The 25036-nt window shown below is 39.7% G+C and overlaps 1 protein-coding gene across 2 annotated transcripts in view; it reads right to left on the reverse strand.

Annotated features, from left to right (window-relative positions):
- MYLK (myosin light chain kinase) overlaps positions 1-25036 on the reverse strand; it is a 220746-nt gene that overhangs the window by 103982 nt on the left and 91728 nt on the right. For both annotated transcript variants that reach the window (XM_086615378.1, XM_086615379.1), the window contains 9 exons: positions 24637-24844; positions 22785-22833; positions 19658-19823; positions 16202-16367; positions 13358-13394; positions 10527-11092; positions 7418-7621; positions 6181-6315; positions 305-457 (listed from right to left, as the gene is read on the reverse strand). In XM_086615378.1, the coding sequence (XP_086471504.1) occupies positions 305-457; positions 6181-6315; positions 7418-7621; positions 10527-11092; positions 13358-13394; positions 16202-16367; positions 19658-19823; positions 22785-22833; positions 24637-24844 (1684 nt within the window). The remainder of the gene's footprint in view (positions 1-304; positions 458-6180; positions 6316-7417; positions 7622-10526; positions 11093-13357; positions 13395-16201; positions 16368-19657; positions 19824-22784; positions 22834-24636; positions 24845-25036) is intronic.

Raw genomic sequence — 25036 nt, forward strand, 5'->3', positions numbered from 1 at the left:
TACACCGGTTCACCTCTTCCAAAACTTAGCCACACTGCTCTGAACCACACTAAGCCCTTCTTTGTAAAGTCAGAGCATTAATATCTTTTTTTTTTTTTGAAACATGCATATTACTTTACATTTCACGGTCCCTAAGCACTTAAGCTGCACACATCTCCAAGGGGCAGAAAAGGTACCCAGCTGACAACAGCTTAGAAGAAAAACAGAATCCACTTACAACCACCTCTGTTAAGGATCCAAGATTTTTTAAAAAATTATTCTAGTTGATATCATTACAGTAATTACAGCAGGCTGAGATATTCACCTTTGACTGTGACCCGAGCACTGCAAGATGCCTGTCCTGTGTTGTTTTCAGCCAGACAGGTATAAATGCCATCATCTTCTGGTAGGGCATCTTGGACAGTCAGTTTTGCAACTCCGTCTTCAAAAGTGCAATGGGCATACTGAATTGGCTGGTCTGCAGACAGAAAGGAAGAGAATTGTCTTAATACATCAGCCTCAAGTTTCAAAAGCACTTCTTGTTTTCAGTGAAAACTGGACGCCTAACACCAGCCAGTATATTAAAGTGCAGAGCCAAATCCCACTCTCTGGTGCACAGCCACTGCTCCCTAATGACTACAAACAGCAGCATTCCAAGCACAAAGCAGAATACAGTTGTCAGACAAATCTCGCAGATAGGTTCGCTGGGCGGTACCTTGAGTAGCATCAAGAGGAGAAAGGTTTATCTTTGTATTTTGAGTAGATTCTCTTTCAGGTGGATAAGGAAAGAAAATATTTTGTCTGCTTGCTTCAGATATTGTCTCTGTCTTGTACTTTGCCTGAAACTAGATATCAGCATTATTGTCTAGATGTGCAAAACCTTTTGGGAATGGAGAAGCGCTTGATGTCCTTCATCAAGTACTTTGTAGTGGAAGACATTCCAAGGGAGACAGCAAAATCTACGATGGAGCCAAGAGGCTGATTTACACAAGCAGTCAATCTGCACTACAGTATGTATAGTCTGGTAACAGACAGGTACAGTCTGAGCTGTGGTGACATGACTGTTAAAGAAGTCCATTTTAAGAAACTGGTTCCTTGAATTGGTTTGGAACGTGCTTAAACATTAGTATAGACTGGCTAAAGTTCCCTTGCTATTGTTTCAGGAACTGTCATCAATCTCAGCCTTACTTTCTGAAATGCTTCTGCAATCTGTTTTCTCAATATTAAATAGTTTCCACTACTGACTCATCACTGGTTGCTTTCCCAGTGTATGCAATGCTAAGAGGGCCTGATATCACCGCATAAACATCATGCCGGAAAAAGAAATTGGGATCATTTAACAGAAGAGGGTGAAACTGCAGAGAAATTGTGCAGGCCTAAATCAAAGACATCTGTCACTTGGGAAATCATGGTCAAAAGGAAAGATCAAAAGCTCTGAGGTTTCTAAGAATCAGCTCTGCTCTATGAACAGGATAAATTAAATGATGGGACAGATTTTTCTCTCATCTCTGATTTTCAACACTGGCAAACTCAGAAGGCAGTCATGTATACACTATCCGCACGCAAAATTTGAATCTGAAATACAAACATATGCCCAAATCAGCATGATCCAATACTTACATATTTATAAAACGTGGTAGATGATCTTGTTCCTTTACTTACAAGTCATCTGTTTGTTAAGTTTGCAAATTTTCTACTGCATGAAAAACTGGGGTGAACGTTTAATCAACTGTCCAGAAGACTTCAATTTTAGAGTAAACTCTCTCCACCTTCTTCACAGGTCACATATTGTTACTACCAGTTCCTTTGAGCTCCCTTTCACTCAATTACACACAGATTGTTGTAACTATTAGGTACAATCATATTTTTTGCATGTGGGAATAACATTACATTCAAATAAGTACATGTAGAGCTAAAGCCCAAGCAGACAAAGCTTTCTGTAAGAGGACATGGGGCACTGGACTGTCTTCCTGGTCTGACTATAGAATATCTAACCTGACAGGGATCTTGTCTAGGATTCTGACATTGAAACTATTAATGGTACCTAATGATGCTATGATGATACCCATATCAGAAATACACTCAGGATAAAAGCTGCATCATCAAAACCAGAACAATGCCTTTTTATTTCTGTTGTAAATAAGCAAATGAATAGGCTAAGTGTTCTACGTGGAAAAAGAAAATGTCTCCTTCACCGTGTCCTCAAATTTTGTCAGGGCATCCTTTTTCACTCCAGCTCCCAACAAAACTGTGACTATTTTTTAGCACTATTCACAGAACCATGAATTCACTTACAGAATAGCCTTTTCATCAGACCCCAGAAAACAAACACAAGTATATCAGCCCTGAGGAATAACCCACAGCAAGATTCTTAGTTACATCCAATGTACTTATATTTTGATCTAATAAAAACAACTCTCCCAGTAGTGAAATGTTCCTTTCTCCAGAGGCAGAACAGTCAAATTTCCATGATAGCTTGGCAGCAGGAACAATAACAAAAAATACCTTTCTGCTGGCATGTTATGCCAAAAGAAAGGAAACTTTCCCCTGGCCCATTTATTAAAAGCTTTCTGGACAGATCAGAAAGGTATCCTAAAACCAAACACTACTCAGGGGATTGTTATGCTAAAGTCATGGTCATACTGTTCTAAATTCAACAGAAAGAGGTTCAAGTCAACTTAGGCAAAGAAAACACACAGCAATATGAAAAGGAAGATATTTAAAATATAGTCATATAGGCCTTATTCCTGCAATTTAAAAAGAAGCTACCAACAAAGTATTTGAAGAAGATAAAGTAAATTGAAGTTACATACTGAAACATTGTTCAGAGAGTATGTGTAAAAAGTTATTTATAAGGCTTTGGTAAGGCCAGAATGAAAAGACAAGTAGTTTACTTTCAGGGCATTTGCCAGTAAATCAGTGAAAATTCAGAAAGAAACTTAAAATACAGAGTGAGAGCAATAGGACAAAAAAAGGTCTCAAAAAAGTTGGAAAAAAGCTTTAAATCATCAAAATAGAGAAAAAGGATAAGACAGAAACTGAAGCTGATAGAGCTGCAGAGAAGAGTAAGAGCTTGAATAAAACCCATATTTCAGTCAGGCAGCTCTTATTTGTGCAGTCTCTATGAATATGGACAAAACTACTCATCCGCACGGGCGCTAAGAAGTATTTACAGCCAATGCACAGCACACATCACCTATTTGTTGTCTGGGTGGACCAGAAAGAGAAGTCAATCTATATAATGGCTTGGAAAATGTTTTAAATTTATATGTAGTCACAGCTGGTAAAAATGGTCAGTATCTAAAGTAGTACTAGTATATAACATTGTACAAGAAGTTATTGCAAGTCTTTTAGTGCTTACGTGGTGGGGATTCCTTGGAGATCATGGGAAGGCATATCGGACAGCACACAGGCTGTTCCGTATCAAGGGCTGGCCAGCCTAGAAGTGAGACTTTTTTCCTATTTTTAATTTTTTTCTCAAAGCAGCCTTCTGTTCATGTTTCTTATGATTTGATAACTTGCTTTTTACATTCAGAATTTCACCAAGATATACGTACTTTTCTCACAATTCCTTTCAAAAATTAATTCTAATTTGTTATCATTGTCATGCTTGGAAGACAATTTGCATTTGACATTTTCTTGTGAACTTTACACATGCTGTCCCATATGATTTTTATTTCTACACAGTTCTGCAAAAGTGCTTTATTTTGAACAGTAGTGTGATTGCTCTCAGTAGATTGCCTTTTTCTCTGCCGCAGCCTATCGGTTGCGAATGGAAAACGTTTTATATTCCAAGCATGGACAGCAGATTGTCACACACCTTTTTTTAAAAACAAAATTTATCTGCCTGCCTCAAATTATATACTGTGAATGTATTGTTTTCGTCACGTGGCCAGTTGATGAAAGACTCCACCATGTCATTTTGCCAAAAGCATTGTAATGTCTGCTTGGAGTAATATTTCAGGACCAGAATCACAACTTTCCCCTTTACTTGATAATGGATATAAATATGAGAAGCCTCTAGTATCTAGCTAGCCGGTAGACAGGAAGGAAATGTTTGCATTCAAATGGATATCACAATAGACAATTTGATCCTTAGGCAAAATAATGACCCTAGGAGTGTACATGGAATTACCAGCATTAAGCTACTCTTTATAATCCATTCAAGTTTGTATCAAAATGGTATATAAACAGTTATGTATCACAATCAGATGCAAGACAGAAAAGCATTAAACTGTAGTGGTATGTCTTAGGAGTCTGGAATGAAAGCAGTGTGCTTATGTCTTTAGAATAATATATGATGTCTCTAATTTTTATTATTATGACAATTTCTTGTGCTTCTGTTACTCGGACTCATCACTGCCTTTTGGTTTCAGAGCGGAGTTAATGCACTGGCTTTCATTTACAGAATCCTAATGGCCTGAAATCCAACTATTTGAAAAAAAAACCACACCTGCTTTTGCCTCCTTGTGATATTGATCCAATTGCAGTGAGAAGCTTGGATGCAATATAAACATGGCTATATCTTAACAAGGGCAGACTCATCTGAGATTAGTGAGAAGAAAGGTCAATGCAGAACAAACATCTTGACAAAAAAAGGCAGGGGGGCACAGTGCATATAGGAGGCCTACAGAAATGTGTTGCTTCTTGATCTCTAGACTGTATTTTTCAGGAGACAAGGGTTTTCTGGTTTGCAAAGCAGAACACGGTTACATTAATGGAGATGCTGTACCTATGTCTGATGAGCTGTAACACAGAAAGTCATTTGAGGCTTTTTATGTGGACAACAACTGGGTGTAACCACCTCATTCAATGACTAAGGGAATCCTTTATGAGCAGGGGATACCCTTAGAACATGAAGATTAAATGATTGACCCTATGGGTCGGAGTTGTTCCTTTTGTGTTGCAAGACACAATCCCTGCATAGTGAAACAGTGATTCTACTCATGTCTGCAAAGGAGGAACTGCAGAGTAGCCTTCAGGCAGAGAAACAAATCATTTCCAATGGGAGAGTGTCAGAGCCTTTACTCACATGTTTCGTATTGTAAATAAAGTAGTGGCCTTTCTATTCTACACAGGGAGCTATTGGGAAAGGGAACGGACCAGGCTGCGGGAACATACCAGTCTCAAGGTCAGGGTTCATTTGCCCTGCCACCTTTTTCAGTCATCCTATTTACTCTGAATAGCAAAAGAAAAACAGAAATCAGGTACAAATAATTAATTTAAAAACAGTCCTGGAAGGAACATCTTTATGGCAAAATATCCTCCTCTTTGTCTTTAAATCACACACACAAAGATAGATAGTCTGGGAGAGTCTGCAAAAAAAAAAAAAAATTGCACTTCAGGAGTAACAGAGGTGATCTATGTAAGTGTTTAACAGGTATGATTCTAAAGAGCGCTTAGCCAAAGGATGTAGTGCCTGGATCTCTGAAAACATTTGGAATCTAAGCAAAACGCTGATGTTTGGGCCCAGCTCTGATATTAGGAGGGGTCTGTAAGGGAAACTTGTATGTTCAGTTGTGTAATCAGGGCAGGGTATAGGAGATGACACAGACTGATAACAGTAAAAAACATTTTACTTACCCTGTTTTTTTAGTCAGCTTTGGGGAAGCGTTAGAGTATCAAGGAACATATTTCTAGTAGAGAAGCAACCAGAAAAGCTGGGATTTGAAGATCTTGGGGACATAGCTCCTAATAGCAATTATGACCTACCCAGCTGATGGAAGGGTGGAATCGGGCATGGGGTTTCCTTCCTATCACACAGAGTGATATACTGCACGTATTTCGCTTAGAACTTCTTATCCCTGCAGGATCATGACGCCAACCCGTTACTCTCAGAGTGCCAAAGGAGCGGGAGTAGCAGAGGATTCAGCGTACAGTAGCAACACCGGCTTTGCTGCAGCGCGGTGGAAAGCTGTGTTTGATGAAACCCAGGAGGTGTGCGTACGCTCTTGTCACCAGAGTCCCCTGCTGGACACACTGGAAAGCTGCAGTAAGACAGAAAACTCAAGAAAACCACCCTTTGTGCATATTATGCGCATATAAACTGATTTTTTTCAAATATTCTAGCGCATTATGCCACAGTGCTTTAGCGTGCTTTGTGCAGTATTCACAGCCTTGGTACGTACTGACCAGGGTGGGATTTGAGTCTGTGGATGCAAGTGTGTGCATGCAGGTACTGCAGACCGGGGGATTCCTTACCATTGAGAAGCCATGTGATCTGAGGCACAGGTACGCCTCCTACACAGCACTGCAGAACAAAGTCTTGCCCTTCACTCACAGTGCAGCCTTTCAAGACACTGGAAAAGCATGGAGCAACCTCTTGAACTTTAGGCCCTTTAAAACCAAAACGAAAACAGTTCCTTTAACCGAAATGGAAAAAATCATCTTTATCACTTAGTGACTTTTTCTAGGTATGCTTAGGTGACACAGCTGGGCTAACAGATTCATCCCATGCAAACAACAACAACAAAAAATTCAAAATCAGAGTGAAATGTTTTATTGGGAAATATAAATAATTTTGAGCGATGAACCGGTATAAAGAAGGGGTTCTTCTACAATCTACTAGCACTCCTCAAGCTATATCTTAGGTGGTAGTTTTCTATAGCAGAATCCACCAGTTGCAGCCAATCACTAGAAGCGTACGCAATATATTACCAGAAAGCTCAGTGCAAAGAACAGGAAAGGTAATTCTTTACTCCTCTTGTCTGTCTTCTCCCTGCCCCTCTCCCACATTTCCCCTGGCTGGCAGTGAAACAGGGTGACTTAAAGATGCAGTTTACAGGTCTCGCATGAGACAGAAAGAGAGAATCTTGGGCACCCTGCTTTAACCTCAGGCACAGCAAATAGAGAAATGTTGCATAAACACGATCATAGCTCCAGGACAAAACCTAAAACCAGGTGAAAAGATTGGAATTGACACAGGATTTGCTAAGAGGCCAACAAATTTTTCAACCAGACCAGTGAGACAGTGCCTTCAAGCTCAAAATAAATGGAGACTGGGAAGCGTGCTAGAATTTAGCAGAACGCTATTCTCATTCCTTCACTGTTCTTCTTATACACTTTACTGCACAGGATTGGTTTGTGCTCCCCAAACATTTCAGATATGCAATGTCCTACAGAAATGCCAAACAACTCCTAAAGAACCGAATGCAGAACAACAACAAAATCTTCGGCAACCTGTATTAAATACGAGCATTGATAGAAAACCTCAGTGGAGAACAGGTCTCCCTGTGTACAAAACATCCAATGGGATGATTTTAGCTATACAAACAACAAAAACAAAAGGTCAGAAGGGAAACTGATGCAGAAAGTGGCTTGCCAGCTATGGCACACCACACTATTCACAGAGCTAGGAGTCAGAATTAACCATTCGGAGAAGTCATAATGCCCTGCCACAGTTTTCAAAGTGCAGATGGACTCACAAGAACTTACTTACTTCTGACAGTTAACAACCAGCTGGTGGAAGTCTGGCCTTTGGTGTTGAAAGCGGCACAGCTATAAGATCCACTGTCCCCCAAGCAGGCTTTCTTTAACCATAGGCAATGAATTCCATCTTCTTCGTATATTTGGACATCTTCTCCTGCTTTAATAGGTTCACCCTCTTTGAACCACTCAACATCTGGTTTCGGTTTCCCTGAAACTAGACAATCCGGTATTTGAATTTTTATGAACAGGTATTCCCCTTAGTGCAATTCCATTATTTGCTTTAGCGTCAATTAGGTATAATTCACACATATATAAATAGATAAACCTTAATGAGCAAATTATACACAAAACTATGTTCAAAAAGATGGTTTGATGTTTCTGGTCTTGCAAAACCTCTTGGCCAGTCTTTCTTTTAAAATTACGAATATTTGGCAACTTGAAAAACCTCAAGCACTTCTATCTGAAAATCGCTCCTCTAAAAGTCCCAGACAAAATGGATGTGATATTAGAGGGCAAAGAAATAAATTTCTCTCCATGCCTTCCTACCCTGCTAAATTGGTTTCTCTGAGCATCTAGCAGTACTTTGCAATCCACAGAACCTACCACTGAGGGGGTTTATTCTGGGACTGTTAAGCCTGGAGAAGAGAAGGCTCCAGGGGGATCTCATGCATGTATGTAAATATCTGAAGGGAGAGTCTAAAAAAGATGAAGCCAGGCTCTTTTTAGTGATGTGCAGTGATAGGATCAGAGCTGATGAGCACAAACTGAAAAACAGGAGGTTCGGTCTAAACATAAACACTTTTTTACTGTGAGGGTTACTCAGCACTGGCACAGGTTGCCCTTTGGGTTTGTTGAGTCTCCCTTCCTGGAGATATTCAAAAGGCACCTTGACATAGTCCTGGACAACCTGCTCTAGGTGATGCTGCATGAGCAGGGGTGGTGAACCAGATAACCTCCAGAGATCTCTTCCAACCTCAAACATTCTGTGATTCTGTTTTTTTTTTTCCAGACTAGGGTTCAGGTGTAGGTAAAGCAGGCAGCTTTCTAGGACAGTAAACTTTCAGGGAGCAGAAGCAAATCAGCTGTGGCTTCACTGCCTGCTTTGCCTGTGTCAGAGCTCTAGAAAACCAGATTGAGCTCCTTGTAGTGCTGAGGGAGGTCTGGGCTTCATGGAGCAGTTGCTATGATGAGCAATGAGGAGAGGTTAGGAAAGAATGCCAGAAAAGGCCACCCACTCCATCCTTCACTTATTTTCAGCAAACAAGACCCTCTGGGGCTTCCACCTTGCTGATGCTCCTTCCCAGCTCTACCCATTTCATTATAGCAAGAGTGCTCAGCCCCAGAGGAAGGTACAGGCAGTAAAAGATGGCAGGGATATCTGCAACAAAGACATATGATATACTGCAGGAAACCCTTCTGAACAGAGAAAACATAAGGATAGGGGAGTAACTTATGAAGAAGAGGAACCATTAGCTAGAAGCAGGACCCCAGCTGATACAAGTCACTGGAAACAGGAAAGCAAGGAATTACTACTTTTTTTTTTTTTTGGGGGGGGGGAGGGGGCAGGGAGGGCGGGCACAGTGGAGAAGCATCCCATTTCGTACATTGGAAAGCGGGAAATGTACTTTTTCTGTGAATTTTCTCCACTAGAAACTAGAAGCTATTATTCAGAAAAGATTCTCTTTCCTGCTCAGCAGAGAAAGAGCACATCGGAATCCACAGACAAATAGTGAAGAAGAATGAAGTTTTGGGACAATCTCCAAAAGCCAGGGAAAAACAAATAATCAAGCCCTGAAGTGTCAAAGAACCTGGATGCTTTGCAGTAACCATACAGACCCAGAAGCATGCCGAGTTGACAGCCTGGCAGGTAGAAGCCTCCTTAAGGGTGTAGTAGCATTTCCATTGTCCATTGCAACCAGAAAGCAGAAGTGCCTGTGAAAGCAACTCTGGTCACCCTTTGCGGAGAGGATTCTCAGGAAAGAGAGTTTCTCACATTACGTATTAAAGTGCACCGAGGACATTCCACTGCAACTTCCCTACAGAGACCTTGCCTTTGCATATAAGACTTTGTGCTTTAGGTCCAAAGCCAAATGAAAAGGCAGTCACTGGCTTCCATAAGAACTGAATGATCTCCTTGGCTTCTGTACAATAGGGGCTACATTTCCCTACCCAACAGGATCATGAATTAGTTAAAACTTGCAAAGTTTTTGAGATGCTCTGATGGAAAGCAATCCATGTTTTTAGTACTAATATATCTGAAAAATAAACTATTCAAAAGGTACTAGGATTTTTGGAATATTTTCTCTCCTCTTTACTCTCTAGGCTTGTGGTATAAATTGTATTCTTTACTTGCGGGGCAAGAACCATCAAGAAATGATATAAATTACCATGGTTTTGTTGTGATTTTTTTTCCTTGACAGATAAAAACCAATTTCTCTTTCACTTGTGGGAACACTTTAAAATGTGAATGTTATTTTTAAAAAAGAGCAGAAAAATGCTTCAAAACTATTTTCTACTAGAATTGTAATAAAAGAAAAAGAAGTATTCCAAATCTACTCCCTGGATTCAGCAAAAGGCAGCTCTCATTACTCTTCTGAGAGGTTAAAACCCAGTCAAATTCTGCAGAGCAACTAAACTTTCCTTTTAATTCTGACTTTATCGTTCCAGCTGTTAGGAAGAACTCAGATCAGCACTGGGTAGACAAAATATGAGAGGTAAAAGTAGATGCCACAAGGGAAATGCAGTGACTGACTGTAGTTTCTTATATGATCATTTTTTTGGCTCGAGGGCAAGGTAACTAATTACAGGTCCAAAAGTGTACCATCCATTTTCTCTCTTACACCCTCACATAAGAGGCCCTAAAACTATCTCCTAGAAAGAGCAGCACTGATTACATCTGGGGAAATCCTAGGCAAGAGAAGGGATGGACACTACCATATGGAATGGTTTGAGCATTTCATTGAGAAGAGTATTCTAGAAACAGCACAAGATTCTGCATCTATTTCCAAAAGGCCTTAGAAGGAGGACAACTTGCAATGAAGAAGAAATCGCTTCCCCACTTCCACACGCAGAAGGGGAACCTGACTCACCCAGGGCTCTGATAACTTCCATCCCTTTACCTTTGCTCTTGAATTTAATTTCCTGGCCTTCGGATGCTTCCAGGCTCTGTGGACGGCTCTCAAACTGAGGGGGAATTCCCAGAGGCTCCCTCTTCTCCTCCATTACAGCCTTCCGGGCTCCAGATTTGTTTTCTGCTTCTCTACTCCTTGGACTGACTTGCCCTGTCAGAGATGCGGTATGCTGAGCCGACATCAGGGGCTGCACAGCTCTTTTTCTGTCTTCGGTCTGTCTGATGAAAGTGGCCTGGGGCTCTGGTTGCAGTTTAACAGCTTGTAGTGTGATAGTGCTTGAAGTTTTCTGCAAGACCTGAGATCCCTTTTTTCCTTCTTTAGGTTCCTCTTGAAGAGACACTGCATTGACTTCTTGGTGCTGTACCTGCTTACTGTCTTTGGCTTCTCTGGCGATGTAAAAGGTCTCTTTCTTTGCTGACACCCCATCTTTGGTTTCAACCATGAGTTCAGTGCTGCCAGATTTCAGCTCTTTAGCAATCCCATTGCTAGTTGCCTGTTGGAATTCTGAATTTTCAACAGCTTTAACATCAAGTGTTGTTGGTTTCGATGGCATGCTGAAGGAAAATGATAAGTTTACAGATATGACACTGTATAAAAACTAATTGTTATTATCAGCAATGACATAAGTGTACAAGCCCTTAGCAAGAAGGTGGACTAATTAGCCTTTAGTTTCCTTCACACAGGTTAAGAACAGCGATGAAAGAGGTGAAGTGAAAATCTTCATAAAAATGTGATCAGTGCTCAGACACTGTCTTGATTGAGGAGTTTCTGGATACAAATCCACTGCTCAGGTTCTAACACGGTTTGCCAGTCAGACACTAACCTTGCATACACTGCTTTAGATAGAGAGCAATTACCCGAGACCCTGGCATGGCCATGATGTAACGGTACTTCACGCTTTAATAAATTGAGACATTGTATAATTATAGCTCAAAATGCCACATAAAATAGTTCCCTAAAGGGAAATGAAAATGTAAATTGTGCAGTGAATTTATTATTCCTAATTATAGTGTCTTGTAATTTAGGTGATTTCAAAAGAGGACTGATCAGGAAACTTGACTAAAGCCTAGGGGAGGGAGAGGGGGTGTTGTCAAAAAAAAAAAATCAAGTTGACTGAAAGAAAGCTGAAGAGGAACTTTTTGCAAAGGCATGCATCAATAGGACAAGGGGCAATGGCTTTAAACTGAAAGAGGGCAGATTTCGATTAGATCTAAGGAAGAAATTCTTCACTCTGAGGGTGGTGAGGCACTGGAACAGGTTGCCCAGAGAAATTTTGGATGCCCCATCTCTGGAGGAGTTCAAGGCCAGGTTGGATGAGGCTTTGAGTAACCTGATCTAGAGGAAGGTGCCCCTGCCCATGGCAGGGGGGTTGGAACTTTATGATCTATAAGGAAAGCACTCTATGATTCTATGACTGGATGTAACAATATCAGTTATGGTTTTATTAGGACAAGTTTCTCAGAATTGTGATGCATTTGCTGCTCAGTACTTTGTGGGCACAAGAGTAGCTAACTGGGGACTCGAATCTAAGTTTCCTTCATTGAAGTTGACTGTCCTGACCACTAAGCTATTACCTGTAGAGCATTGTCTCTGCATTTCACAGTTCCAAAGTATTATTCCAAGGCAAAATTTGAACGTAGTTGAAATACAGGAAGTAATTTCTAGCCCAGCTCTGGTTTGCTGTACTTGGTGCCATTGACTTATTCTCTCACAGAGATTCACGATATTTATTGTAGTACTTTCTTCAGCCAGAGTTAAATGTACTAGAGAAATAATGCCCATGAGATTTGCAGTTACAACTGTAATATTTTTACATTTTACAAAATATTTCTTTTGGTTTTTGTTTTTTTTTTGTTTGTTTGTTTTTTTTTTTTTTTTTTTTTTTTTTTTTTTTTTTTTTTGAATAAACAATGGAGGAGGCAAAACTACCCCGGAGAACCCAGTATAGGGCGAGTTTTGGCTGTAGAGCTGCACAGTTGCATTTACACTAAACTTATTTTAATGTATGTTCCTAAAAACCACACAGACCTGAAAAATAGGGTGGCACAGCATTTTCAGATCCATTTTGCAATGGATGTGGAGTTAGGACAATGTAAACATGTCATTTTGAAATCCCATCCAGGACATATGAGGACAGATGAAACACCCTGAAGACTGTAAAGCAACTGGCCTTCATGAAACGGTCTTACACAGTCAGCTTAGAGGATTTCATTCCTGCATTTTCTATTAATGAAGAAAAGCCATTTTACAATTTTTTTTTTAATTACAGGCATTTAACCTTTAAATCTTGATAATGCCCTAAAATATTAATTTTTTTGTTTGTTACTTTAACCATACTTTTGTATGTATTTTCAGACAACAGCAAAGACCACAGCCATACTACATTTTGGTTAAGACAGTAAAGAACAACCAGCTCAGTACTGACAAGATGCATTCAGGTTTTTGACTCAAAAAAGGAAGTTGGACCAATTAGTACAAGTACAATTTCTCCTCACATAGTTTTTGTTCAGATTATATAACTATTTGGCTACATAGGAACAGTAAGCATAAAGCCATCTAAATTTTGCTTCCTGAACCAGATCAGAACTCTGTAATTCATAGCGTTGCCACTAGTTCCACCAACTATTTTGGAGGAGTCTACCAGGACAGCTGAATTTGGCAGTAAGAGAGAATCTCATTCCAAGTAAACATTTTCTAACTTCCAAATACAGACTGACCCAAAAAGATTTATCACTTTGTGAGGAAGGCTCAGGCAGTAAATGTCAAAATTAGTGCACTGCAATTAAATATTCCGAGAAAGTAATCCAGTAAAAGCATACCATGGTGGCTGAGTGTATGTGTCAGTCTTATCTGGACCTGAAATAAAAAAAGAGAAACCAGGTAACATACATACAATACTTTACATAATTTCATAAATTTGAAAGATTTTAAACAAATTTTCACTGTTATTTTCAATTCATTGAAGTCAAGATTGACTATTGCCACACCTAAAATTTGATATGGACAACAGCAAGCTGCTCAGTAGAAACACAAGAGGTCTTGGTCCATTTTGAGACATTGCTGGGTCAAATAAGTTCTCAAGTTCCTTGAGAACTACAGGTACTGTGAGCCTCAAGGGCTTCGTGTTGGGAAAGAGAAGTAAGGAAGGTATCCCAACTGGGACGCAGCTCATCAAATCTTATGGGAACTCCACAGAGCTTGTAGAAGTGGAGAAACACAAATCATCAGGACCACACCAAAGCATGCCCACAGTGAAACTGCAACTGTCCTCTGGTTAAAACAGAAAACCAAATTAACAGTAGTAAAAACCTCCAAAACCTGAGCCCAGCTGTAAACTTATACCAATTTATTCGCTCTGTAGCAAGTATTATCATGTTTAACATGAATAACACAAAAGCTAATATTTCTTCACTTTGCAACACCACCAGGAAATCTGGGAACATGGCTGAGCCATATTGATTTGCTAAGGTACCTCATCAGCTGCACTGATATAACTCAGCACATATTTGCCCAAAGTCAGTCTGTTAGTTCACGTGTATGTGATCCTCCATGTGTTCTCCCAAACCCTGACAGTATTTATTTCCCTTGGAGGCAGCATGAGATAATAAATAGTTGGGAGGAGAGAAATACTACTCCAGATGAAGTACGAACCACATCTCTCCATTCTTCCCTAGTCAATACTACAGGATGTAGCTTGTTTTCTCCTGGTCAGATCAAAATTACATCTATGCTGTTGTCAGCTGTGAGACTAGAAACTACAGTAGAAAGACTTGTAATAATAAATATGCAAGATAATGAATTTTGCAAGTCATCACCAAATACTCCATAAAAATGGTTTCAGAGTCTGTCTCAGGGAAAAGACAAAAACATGTGATGGATGATACCCTCATTTCCATTGTGTTTTGCAAGCAAAAATCCACATCTATATGCTTGGACTTGCCACACCATTCAGAGTGATCAAAAGAATCTATTTACATAGGCACAAATGTTGCAGTGAGAGAGGGAAATAACCCATTGACCTCACTTCAATAAACCTGCCAATAAACAGTAACAGAAATTCTTCACATAAAAATTAAAGCTGAAAAGAGACTGGACAAATGCAGAAGAGGAAGCTAAATAACTACTGGTTGCAGGCAAGATAAAACCATGCAACCCTGTTAACTAAAAGAACATTTTCCCCCTCCCTCTCTACTTTCCACTATGGAAGCTTGGGGAAAAAAACATAGCTCTTGGAACAGGGTTATCTATAGATGAAATTGCACGGATTTTGAAGAAAACATAGTAATTCTGAGCCACTTGATTGTCTGCTAGCATCTTGCAGCAACTCCTATGACATGATTTAATTGATAAAGAAAGAATTAGGTATTATATATTGTGGTTAGGTGAGTGGAATTATCCGATTATTCAAGCACATTGCAAGAGAGCGCCCTTTTTACTGACCTGTACTAATCCAAGAAAGAATGCCTGCATTATTCAGAGATGTGGTCAGCATCTGAAGCAAACATATCCCACAACTGACTTTGTGACCCCAGTTCCACATCATCTCTCAAGGCAGATGTACCCATTACACAACAGAAAGCTCACCACTTCAGAGAGAGCAAGTGAGGATCAAGTTTCAGGTTCAAAAAAAAAAAAAAAGGCTTATTGAACAAAATGGCCCTTTCTATAAAAGATCAGTTGAACAGGCAACCCGTACAAGCTCCTTCTACAATGGCTTGTTCAGGTTGGAACTTACAGATAAAAATTACAGCATTAAGTGGTAAAGACTAGTTGTGGTTCTGCGCATCCCAAATGTAAATCCTGTTGTTATTTATATTCTTGATATCTTACAGAGTGACAGCATTGATGTGAACCTAAAAAACTCACATCAAAAAATTCACTGCTGGGTGCGTAACCCACTGATCTTATGACTGCAGCTGAAGTCAGCAGCTGCTGATTTACTTATTTAGTTGGGTCCAGTAACTGCTTACCCCCCTGACTGACGAAATTGTCTTTAGTGTGGTTGCTGAAGGCTGTATGATTTTGAGGCTGATGCAAAGGGCACCCTGAGAAGCACTAAACTGCAAGATGAACTGTGTATGTTAATGCATAGACAGAATAGAACTTCCTAAATTATTTATACAAAGATGTTTATTTCCTTTAACAGCAGTGAAATAAGCAGGATTGGGAGTTGAGAAGCCTGATTTTAATCTCATTAAGCTGTTTTCTCTCTCTTACAGTTTAGAGTTATGCTCCTTTACTCTACTTTCATGGTTCTACAAATACAGATACAATTTTGTTTCCCAGAACGGAGCTGGTATAAATGTGCATCTGATGTTAGCACTCAGCAAATACCAAATTAATTACTGATTATAATGACAAGTGCAAGGTCTCCATTTGCTGAAATTAAAATCTATGTTTGAAACATATGGAAGACAAAATCACAGTAAAAGTGAAAAATTGATTTTAAAGAACGTTTTTACAAAGCATTTAGACAGTCTTTTTCCCATTGAACCAACACGTTTTCAGTTTTAGCACGCTCTAAGATTTCACAGTATCATTTAATGAAGAGAGAGGAAGATAATGGGAAAAAGTGAATGCTTATACTGAGAACATAACCAAAGATATTTTGAAGCAATGTCTGTGGTTTGCTTGTGCTCTCTTCTGTAAACTCTTCACTGTACCTTGAACAGTGAGCTCTGCAGACACAGATGCCTTCCCAGCAGCGTTTACCACTGTGCACGTGTAAATTCCTGAATCAGCAAGCTGAGCATTCTGGATTTCCAAGAACTGGATGCCTGCTTTTTCAAACATGTTGAAACGCTCATTTTGCTGCAACTGAATGTCACCCTGCAAATATCACAAGACACCATGAGATAGCTAGCTATTGGTAAGTGAAGGGGAGCAAGAAATTTTTTAGTAAAACATAGGTCAAAATGCTTTTCACCTATCTTTTAGGCAAATTCCTTCTATGAATAATACTCATATGGTACAAACAAAAAACTGTGTCCAAAAGTTCTATAATGCATATCTGCAGGAACCAGTTTTTCCCTGCATTTTTCCACCAACTATCCTCAGTTTGGTTTTGCCTTTTTATTTACTATATTCATATTCCTAGAAAAATTTCTTTTCATTGTATGTGGGCTCAAAGCGGTTTTCTGTTCATGTTTGTTCCAGGAAGTCAAACATCACACTTTTAAGCAAAACCTTCCAAGCTGAGAGTAGTTCTCTATCCCTTAATAGCTCTTTTATGCTGTATCACTTCAGGAACTGGAAAAAATTCTGCATAAGAGGACCTCATCAGTGGCCAGGTGGGGCTGGCAGAAAGCACTAAGCATACACGAAGAGAGGCACTGCTGCCACACAGCTCCTTGCAGTGCTACACTGGAGTTAAATCAAAAGGTACGGCTTTGAGGCAGGAAGAAATGCATGGAGATCTATGCTCCCTGTTACATAGGTTAGATGATCAGAAGGAAAATTTCTGCCTTTAAATTCTACAAAATAATTGACCACCACAGCTTTTCCTGTCCTAATCTTAGGAAGGGAAAGCATACAAATCTATGATTTGCAGGGCTTTAGTCAGTAAACATTCAGGAAACTCTGCAGTGTTTTCAGACACTGTTATTCCTGAAGTTTCTATCAACTTACTGCTATCTGGGTGCTCTAAGTTTTATTTGAATAAAAAAAGCTAGTTCACATCAGGGGTTTGGTGGTGATACAGTAGAAACTTCTGCTCTTTACAACTTAGCAAGTAAGAAAAGAGGAAAGAAAACAATAAGCAGAGTAGGACATTTACACAAAAGCTTATTCATTAGCTCTGAAAAGCTAATTTTAATTGTTTATAAAGCTTCCATGCTGTATGAAAGGTGGTCATGTGTTGGCTCTGCCCTAGCCAGATGTGGTCCAGCAGCCATTTAAGTTCATTTCCATGACGCTGAGGCACAGCTGAAATACCCACCACTCAGCAGGACCCTGCAGGACCATCTGACATGTCCAGAAGCATTGTGGGCCTGAGCTTGTTTGCAGCTAGCCTAAGCACATGCATGATTACCTGTTAATCCATGCCTTATGAATAGGGATGCACAAACATGCTCAACAACAACGACCTGCCAATACAACTCTGATAAAGAGCAACAACGCATTTGCACTTTACAGAGCATATGAATTATTGAAAGACAGCTTCATGGTGCTCAAAATACATGCTAAAATAATATTATGAAAGCCTGAAGGAAAACAATTTAACCAAAAGTGGTGGTTAGAGGCTAAGTTCAAGAGAGCGGACTGGTCTGCAATGGTATGACTACTGAACCTCTGAGCAACACACTTGTGGTACTTTACAGAATAATATATGCAGATCTGCAAACGTTGAAATACATCTTTTAAGGACACAAACATGAACAGAACTCATGGAGCTACTAATAACAAGAACTTTGCCTACTTCATTCACTGGATCAGACAATGAATGCCAGATTACAGAGTAACACATTACAGAAGCTGACAATCAATAGCAAAACACATCATATAACCCCTATCAAACCGCAAAAACAGGTACGAAGAAGTACCAAAGCGTAGATCCAAGCTGCTGGATTGCGAGTCTCTACTTGCTGTTTACCATGCTGCCCTGAACAAAAAGAACTGAATGACAAATCCTGCTTTGCACTGAGTTGCATGGCTGGAGAACCTGAGTCTGGTGGGACTGAAAGCAGGCTGTTGTGGAGGAGCTGCATTGCAGAGTGCCTAGAGAGTCAGCTGCCCCATAAGAACTGATGGCAGCTGGAAGGAGAAGCAGACTCTAGATGGAGCTGCCAATGGAAGGAGATGTCTTAGTGAGTGCTTCTACAGCAAGAGGCTGCTTGTTTTCTGAGATGTACCCTGGCATTCTTGTATTACAGACAGCAAGGATAAGTCTGGAATAAAGCAGACAATTACTTGGAAGCATTTCCCTGCTCTATGGGCAGTTTTATGGGTTCTGTTGTGATTTCCTTTCCTCCCTCCTTGAAAACCTGGAGACACCAGAGGAAAACATAAGCTCTGAGAAAAGCTTTTTTTTTTTTCCACTATACGTAAGGCAACTCTCTGTTGAATGCTGAAGGGAGCAGGATGCCAACAGCGCAGTCACATATTTGCTCTTCCAAATTAAAGAAAGCAATTGTAATTCTATAAAATACTAATCGTTTCAGTAAAAATGGTTTAATCAGTATAATAATTATCACCTGAAAGCTCTCTCCTTACTAACAGAAAGAAGTGGTTGGAGATCTTGTGTATGCCAAAGTGGGCACTAGGATTTCAGTCTTCAATGCTTTTTTAATAGTCTAATGAACCTTAAATATTGCTCATTTATAAAGCTTTTTTGTAAATGACAGATGTGCACAATTCCCAATTTTAATGCAGATCTGAAGTTGACAGCTCAGATCTCCTTTTCTGCTACCACTGTCTTAGCAGAGCTCAGACTGAAACAGTTGAACTGTTGTTCATCTGCCTTGGATTTATTTTTTTTTCATTTGCAAAAAACAATCGTGCATGCCAAAAATCAAATCATATCTGTTAATTCCTAAACAGTTAATTTTCTTTTCAATTCAATTTCATTTCTTTGCAAACACCATATTTATTCTAATGTACAGGTAAAACCCAATGTGAGGGATACAGAAAAGACAGTTTATGACTGACACTGACATGTAACTTGAGAAATATAGCTGTAATTTTCACAGCTGTCAGACTCCTCTGTAACCAAGTCAAAGCATGAAATCCCTGCAGACCTTCTCTATAAAACAGAGATGACAATAATATTCACACTTCCCATTCTTTGTCTACTTCTCTTATCTAGTTAATAAGGTCTTTGGGCAAGTATTTCTCATACTTGCTATTTTTATAAGGGAACCTTAATCTTGTTTGGTGCTTTCAGATGATTTTTTTGCACAAATATTTTCAACAACGAGACAGATACGAGAGAAGTTTATACTGAGAAGGAAAGCTATTATCTTTAGTGAGTTCATTCAGTATAAAAATAAGGAAGAATATGGCTCTCCTTGTACCTAAATTCTCATCACAACGATTTGCAGTAGCAAGTGCATTTCATCCTTTCAAGTCACAAAATTGCAACAGAGAAAGAAAATATTATTTTTTGGGGGAAAAAATCATACCTTAAACCAAGTTACTTGAGGCTGAGGTCGTCCTGTTATTTTACATGAGAATTTGCCTGTTTGGCCTTCACGTACAACAACTCTATTGGGTTTTGTAGCAAACTTGGGTGGACTCTCTCCCCAGATGCTCGGCCTCTGCTCCACAGGCAGAACAGTAAGTCTTCCCCTGGAAAGGCAATTGACATCCTGGTTTCACAGAAGAACTGGAAGCTGTTGTGGTTAGAGCACACTTCAGGAAGCATTTTAGACCAGTGGTCTGCCAACAAGAGTATAAAATTAGTGGTAATCGAGACTGTAGTTACACGATATTTTTTTTGGCCAATGGAAGAAATGGAAATGCTGGTATGACTGCCCTTGACTCCTCATGCAACTAAATAGCATGATCCTAGACACCCTAATCCAGCATATACATAACTCACATAAAAGATCTCGACGATAACTTCAGTTGCTTATAAGCAGAGCTGGGCAAACCAAATGATAGGAAACACTGCACACATTCAGTTCTCCCTGTTTTCTGTTTCTTAATTGCCTCCTAACAGATTATTTGTGCATAGTTATTCACTGTTCATAGTTCTTTATCATGTAATTCAAGTACTATGGCACAGGAATTTTTGATTTGTGAATCAGCAACTTGTTTTTGCAACATTTCTGACATGTCCTGTAAAGATTTTTGGTTTGGGAAAGGCTTCTGTCTGGGATCTCACTCACTACAATATTTGCAAGGCAAACCCGAAAAGAGCAGAAACCCAAAGTACACCCATCCCGGGTGAATGTCTGTTAAGTGTAAATGCCCAGCTCTACTTACATGGATGGCACAGCTGGGAAATGACATGTGGAATGAAACTAGAGTGACATCAGTGACTGCAGTCCAAAACTCTCAGTTACACAGCCATAAAACATCAAGCAGTATTATAGCAAGAAAAAAAAAAGTAAAGGTACAACTTCAGGTCTTGTTAATGTCAAAGGGAGCACTCAACGTTCTTTCCTCTGAAGCCCAGCTACAACAAAGACACGCATTAGCAGATGGCAGATGGTGATTTTTTTAAAATTGTTTTTTAACCTTTAATATCAAGCAAATGGAACCATATTCAAGGCCTTCTTTTCCAGATGGCCTTTTACTACATGCAAGTAAGATGTGCCAATACCTCACCATTTCTGCCAGGTGTCAGATACTAACAGATACTGCATCTCCTTAGTCCAAGGTGCTGCCAAGATAGGATGGTTGCCATATAGGCAGCATGAGGTTTCTAAGTAAGAGATGATACCGTGATGAAAGGATTTACACAGGCAAGAGGACCAGCAAACAGTCTTGGAGGAGAAGGGTGACTGTAAAATGCTAAAAAGGAAAACATTTTACCATATAATTAAATATCTGATAGCTTTTAATGTCATCTTCCTCATGCTACAACTAAAGAGCATAAATGTGTATTAAACAAGTCTTTTAGTGACCATCTTTACATGGTGTTTCTATATTTATATATCTATACACTTATACTAACACATTAAAAGAAAGTCAACTACTAGCTAGCCTGCAGCTTTATGGCTGTTTCCTAGATATACATAAACTGAAATGTATTTTTTTTTCTCTTCCCTGTTTATGTAAGGCATAAACTTTCTATACCATAAAATTATTAATACTGAATAGGAGTAAAACACATGAGAATGAAAAAGGAGGACAATCTCTCTAACTCCATACAATGCAATGGATTAGGACAGTGCTTTGGTAAATCGGAATGTATAACAAAACCTAACAGCAATCTCAACCGTCCTTTCTTGCTTTGATTATTTAGCATGTGTGCATTTCTGTAGCAAAATTGCAATGCAGACATTATCATGTAAAAGCCTTCCTGATTACTCAGTTTTGCTTACTATTTTCACTGTTGTAATCTCAGTTCTCAGTTAATTTTAAAATTCAAAACGTACAGAAATAATATTTGTATCAATAACAAAACTAAAATCTTCAGTTTTAACTGTCTGTATTCTGATCACTAACATAATCAGAAACATGTATTTTTGCCAACATCCAGGGCGACTCAGTCCTAGGGATATAAATCTGAAATAATTCTGCTTAAATTTAAGCTACTTTTAAAGAAATGAATTCAGCTGTTGGAAGAATGAGGCCTGGGGCTTTTAAAAGAGGGGCATTCACTAAATTGTAAATGCTTACTGAAGTGCAGAAAATACATGACAGCGAGAAGGCTCTTCTGTGCACCAGTGTGGATCACCCCGTCAACCTATTCTTGTTAACTTTTACTCCAAACCATTCTTGCTAACAGCTACTCCGAACTGGAACAATTCTTTTTTCTGGACTACAGTTTACCCTCTGTATTGCTTGGAAATACTTAAATTACATGTGAGAAAATGCTGATTTCAGTTGCTTTTACTTCTTACTGATGAGTCTTAAAAGTGGTACTTGCTCTGGCTTTATAAGGAGGCTGTCAGGTCATGGAAGATGTGGGGAAGGATTTCTGAATAGCAGAGTCAAGATGGTGCAATATTGCAGCAGAGGAGGGTGCAACATTGCAGACACCAGCAGAATGTTCTGTTTTCAGACAGACTAACTCCTGACAGTATGAAGGAGCAGCAGCTGTATCAAGCTCCTTATGTCTTCCTGACAGCTTCATCTATTTTACTAACACAGCAGCTCTCACAGTAGCTATTCTGCTTGGGATAAATGGAGATTTGAACTTAGAGCATTTGACTTCACAAATACCAGAGTGCTTGTTTTCACATGTTGCTGTAGCTGGCACTGCCCTGCCTCTGCGAGCCCAGCCATTCCTGCTATCCCCATCTCACAAGTGTGAGAAATCACGCCAAGCAATTCCAGTGCAATGTTGTGCAGAACTGAGTTCTTAACTACCAGGCTTTGCCCTCCTACATTCCCTTTGATTCTTGCACAGGTAAGGAGCCTTGGGGGTTCATTTCCAGAGAGGAATTACTGAGAACTGGACAAGAATCCAACCCTTTTTGACTGACCCTGAAAGTGAAACAGAGCTAAAGACAAAACATAGAGGCACTTAAAATGGGGATAAATGGTCACTCTTTAGAAAGAGTAATTTTATTTGTTTTCCTACCAAAACATATTTAGATGTCTGTTAAACAATACCAAAGCCAGTGGACTTCTTACCCGGGGGTTTTGGCACTGGATGGCAGGCTGTATTTCTTCAAGGAGTTTCCTGTAAACACAGGACAGAAAGACAGGAACTCAGAAGTTAAGACCATTGGGAATTACAGATACTAAATACGCATTTCTCCAGGTTTCAAACATGAAGGAGGAATGCAACACCTGCAGTATGAGGTTATATCACCTGTAGTTCAAAGTTAGGCTCTCCAATTTCACAAACAACTTTTAGCAGAGTTACCATCTAACGCCTGGCCTCAGTAGTAACAACACTGCAGATTATTCATGCAAAAATATTTTTAAACAAGCGAATGAAACACTGTGACTAATTTCTACAGTGCAGCACTAATTCGATTTAAGATAGCAAAAAAAAAAGTTTTTGGACTCTGAAAGAGGTCTGACTTTACTTGGTTCGTTTTTCAGTCCTGTGCTAGCCCGGATTACCTTTTTTGTAAAATGATTCTTTTTGAAGCACAACAGCTCATCGTGCTTGCGGGTGTGAGCAACAGGGAAACGCGTACGAAGCCGTGTGAGCTCAGCGCCATCTACTGCACACAGCATTCCCGGGGCTTTGGCACGTTAAAAAAGGGCAGGGACCTGGGGCAGCATCAATCAAACAGCTCTGATGGCTGTGGAAAAAAAAAAAAAATTCTTCTAGAGCCTTATAAGAATCTACGTTAGCACCAGATAGAACAGCCACGCAGGATGGAAGGACTAGGTCATGTTTCAGTCACACATCTTCTCAAGCAGCAGTCAGCGCCACAGAGGTGTCTGCTGAGAACAGAAAGCATCTGTGCTTTGCTATCTTGATGCATAGAGGGATTTTTTAAATAAAGACAATGTAATTCTTAAACTCTGAGAAATTCAGTCACTGGGCACTACCAAGAAATTGCTTTTAAACTGCAGCAAAGCCCAGTCCAGAAAAACTGATATACGAACAGCTTTAAAAAATCCTCCACCTCCATGCAAGTTGTCACTCATAAAAGTTGTCACAATTTAAAACAAGGGGGAAAAAAATATTTTGCATAATTTTTACAACAGAAGGCAGTAACAATCATGTCAGATCTGTGCATATTTCAGGATGTACTCTGAGGATATCTGTTAGAGATTTTGACTCTGGATAAACCCAAATGCTGATTGTTTCAGGACTGCTGTGGATTTTTGCTTTGCGTCAAGAATTCAACACAAAGTTGTGACCTGAGGAGCTTTGATATTCCACAGATCTCTGACATGACCAAATTGCAACGATAGAAGCAGTACAATTGATTTCCATCCTTTTCTGGCTTTGTGTCACTCTTCACATTTTAAATTTGGCAGTTTGCAACTATCTAATATGCAGATGTTCTCTTAAAAATTCCTGGGTTTGATCTTGGCTGTTTCCCGTGTGACATTAAGCATGCAATTACAACCAGGAGTTCGGCTTAGCAAATGGAAGCATGCATGGAGAGCTCCAGAAACCCACTGCCTCAGCGTGCCTATCTGATGGGCTGTGAAGCAACCAAGATCACTACAGTTTCTACTGCCTGAAAGAAAATGTTAACTTTCCAGGCCTTTGTTTCTGTCTTGATTGGTGGCTTCCATGACAATCACAGTTTTTAGCAAAGTCTTTAAAGCTAGGTCTTTTGCTACCTGGGCATCATCATCCACATCCGAAACTGAACACATACTTTATTTAGCCATAGACATGTGGTTCCCTGCAAAATGTCTTAAACTGTGAAATGCACTTAATGAATTTTAGTCTTGCACCAGTGATAAAGCATGTGCGTACAGTTGTGATTTTAACCAGACAGTTTAACACAGCCTGTTCGTTTAACTAAACTCTATAATTGTCACAACAACAGCATAAGTATCCTCTTACCTTCCACTGTCAGTTCCACCGTCACTTGACGAGCCCCACCATCGTTTGCAGCCTCACAGGTGTATTTACCACCATCACCTTCCTGCACACCTTTGATTACCAAGCTGAATATCCCCCGAATGCTGCGGTCCACAACATAATGGTCTCCCTCTGGGACAGGATGCCCATTTCTGTACCATGTGATCTGAGGCTCGGGGTAGCCTCTGACCTGAACAGATGTGAGAGAGAGTGGAGAAAGAAGGCAAACATAACAGATGATGGTATTAGGAAGAAATGTTGGACATTGAGCAATGCAGTGGAAAGTTCTTGACACAGGAGCTGTTAAATACATACTCTCTGCAAGCCAAATGGCAGAACATAATGAAATGAAAAAACTCTTGGATAAGGGAAACTGTTAAAA

This window comes from Tauraco erythrolophus, chromosome 8 (genome assembly GCF_009769465.1).
Source record: "Tauraco erythrolophus isolate bTauEry1 chromosome 8, bTauEry1.pri, whole genome shotgun sequence".
NCBI lineage: Eukaryota > Metazoa > Chordata > Aves > Musophagiformes > Musophagidae > Tauraco > Tauraco erythrolophus.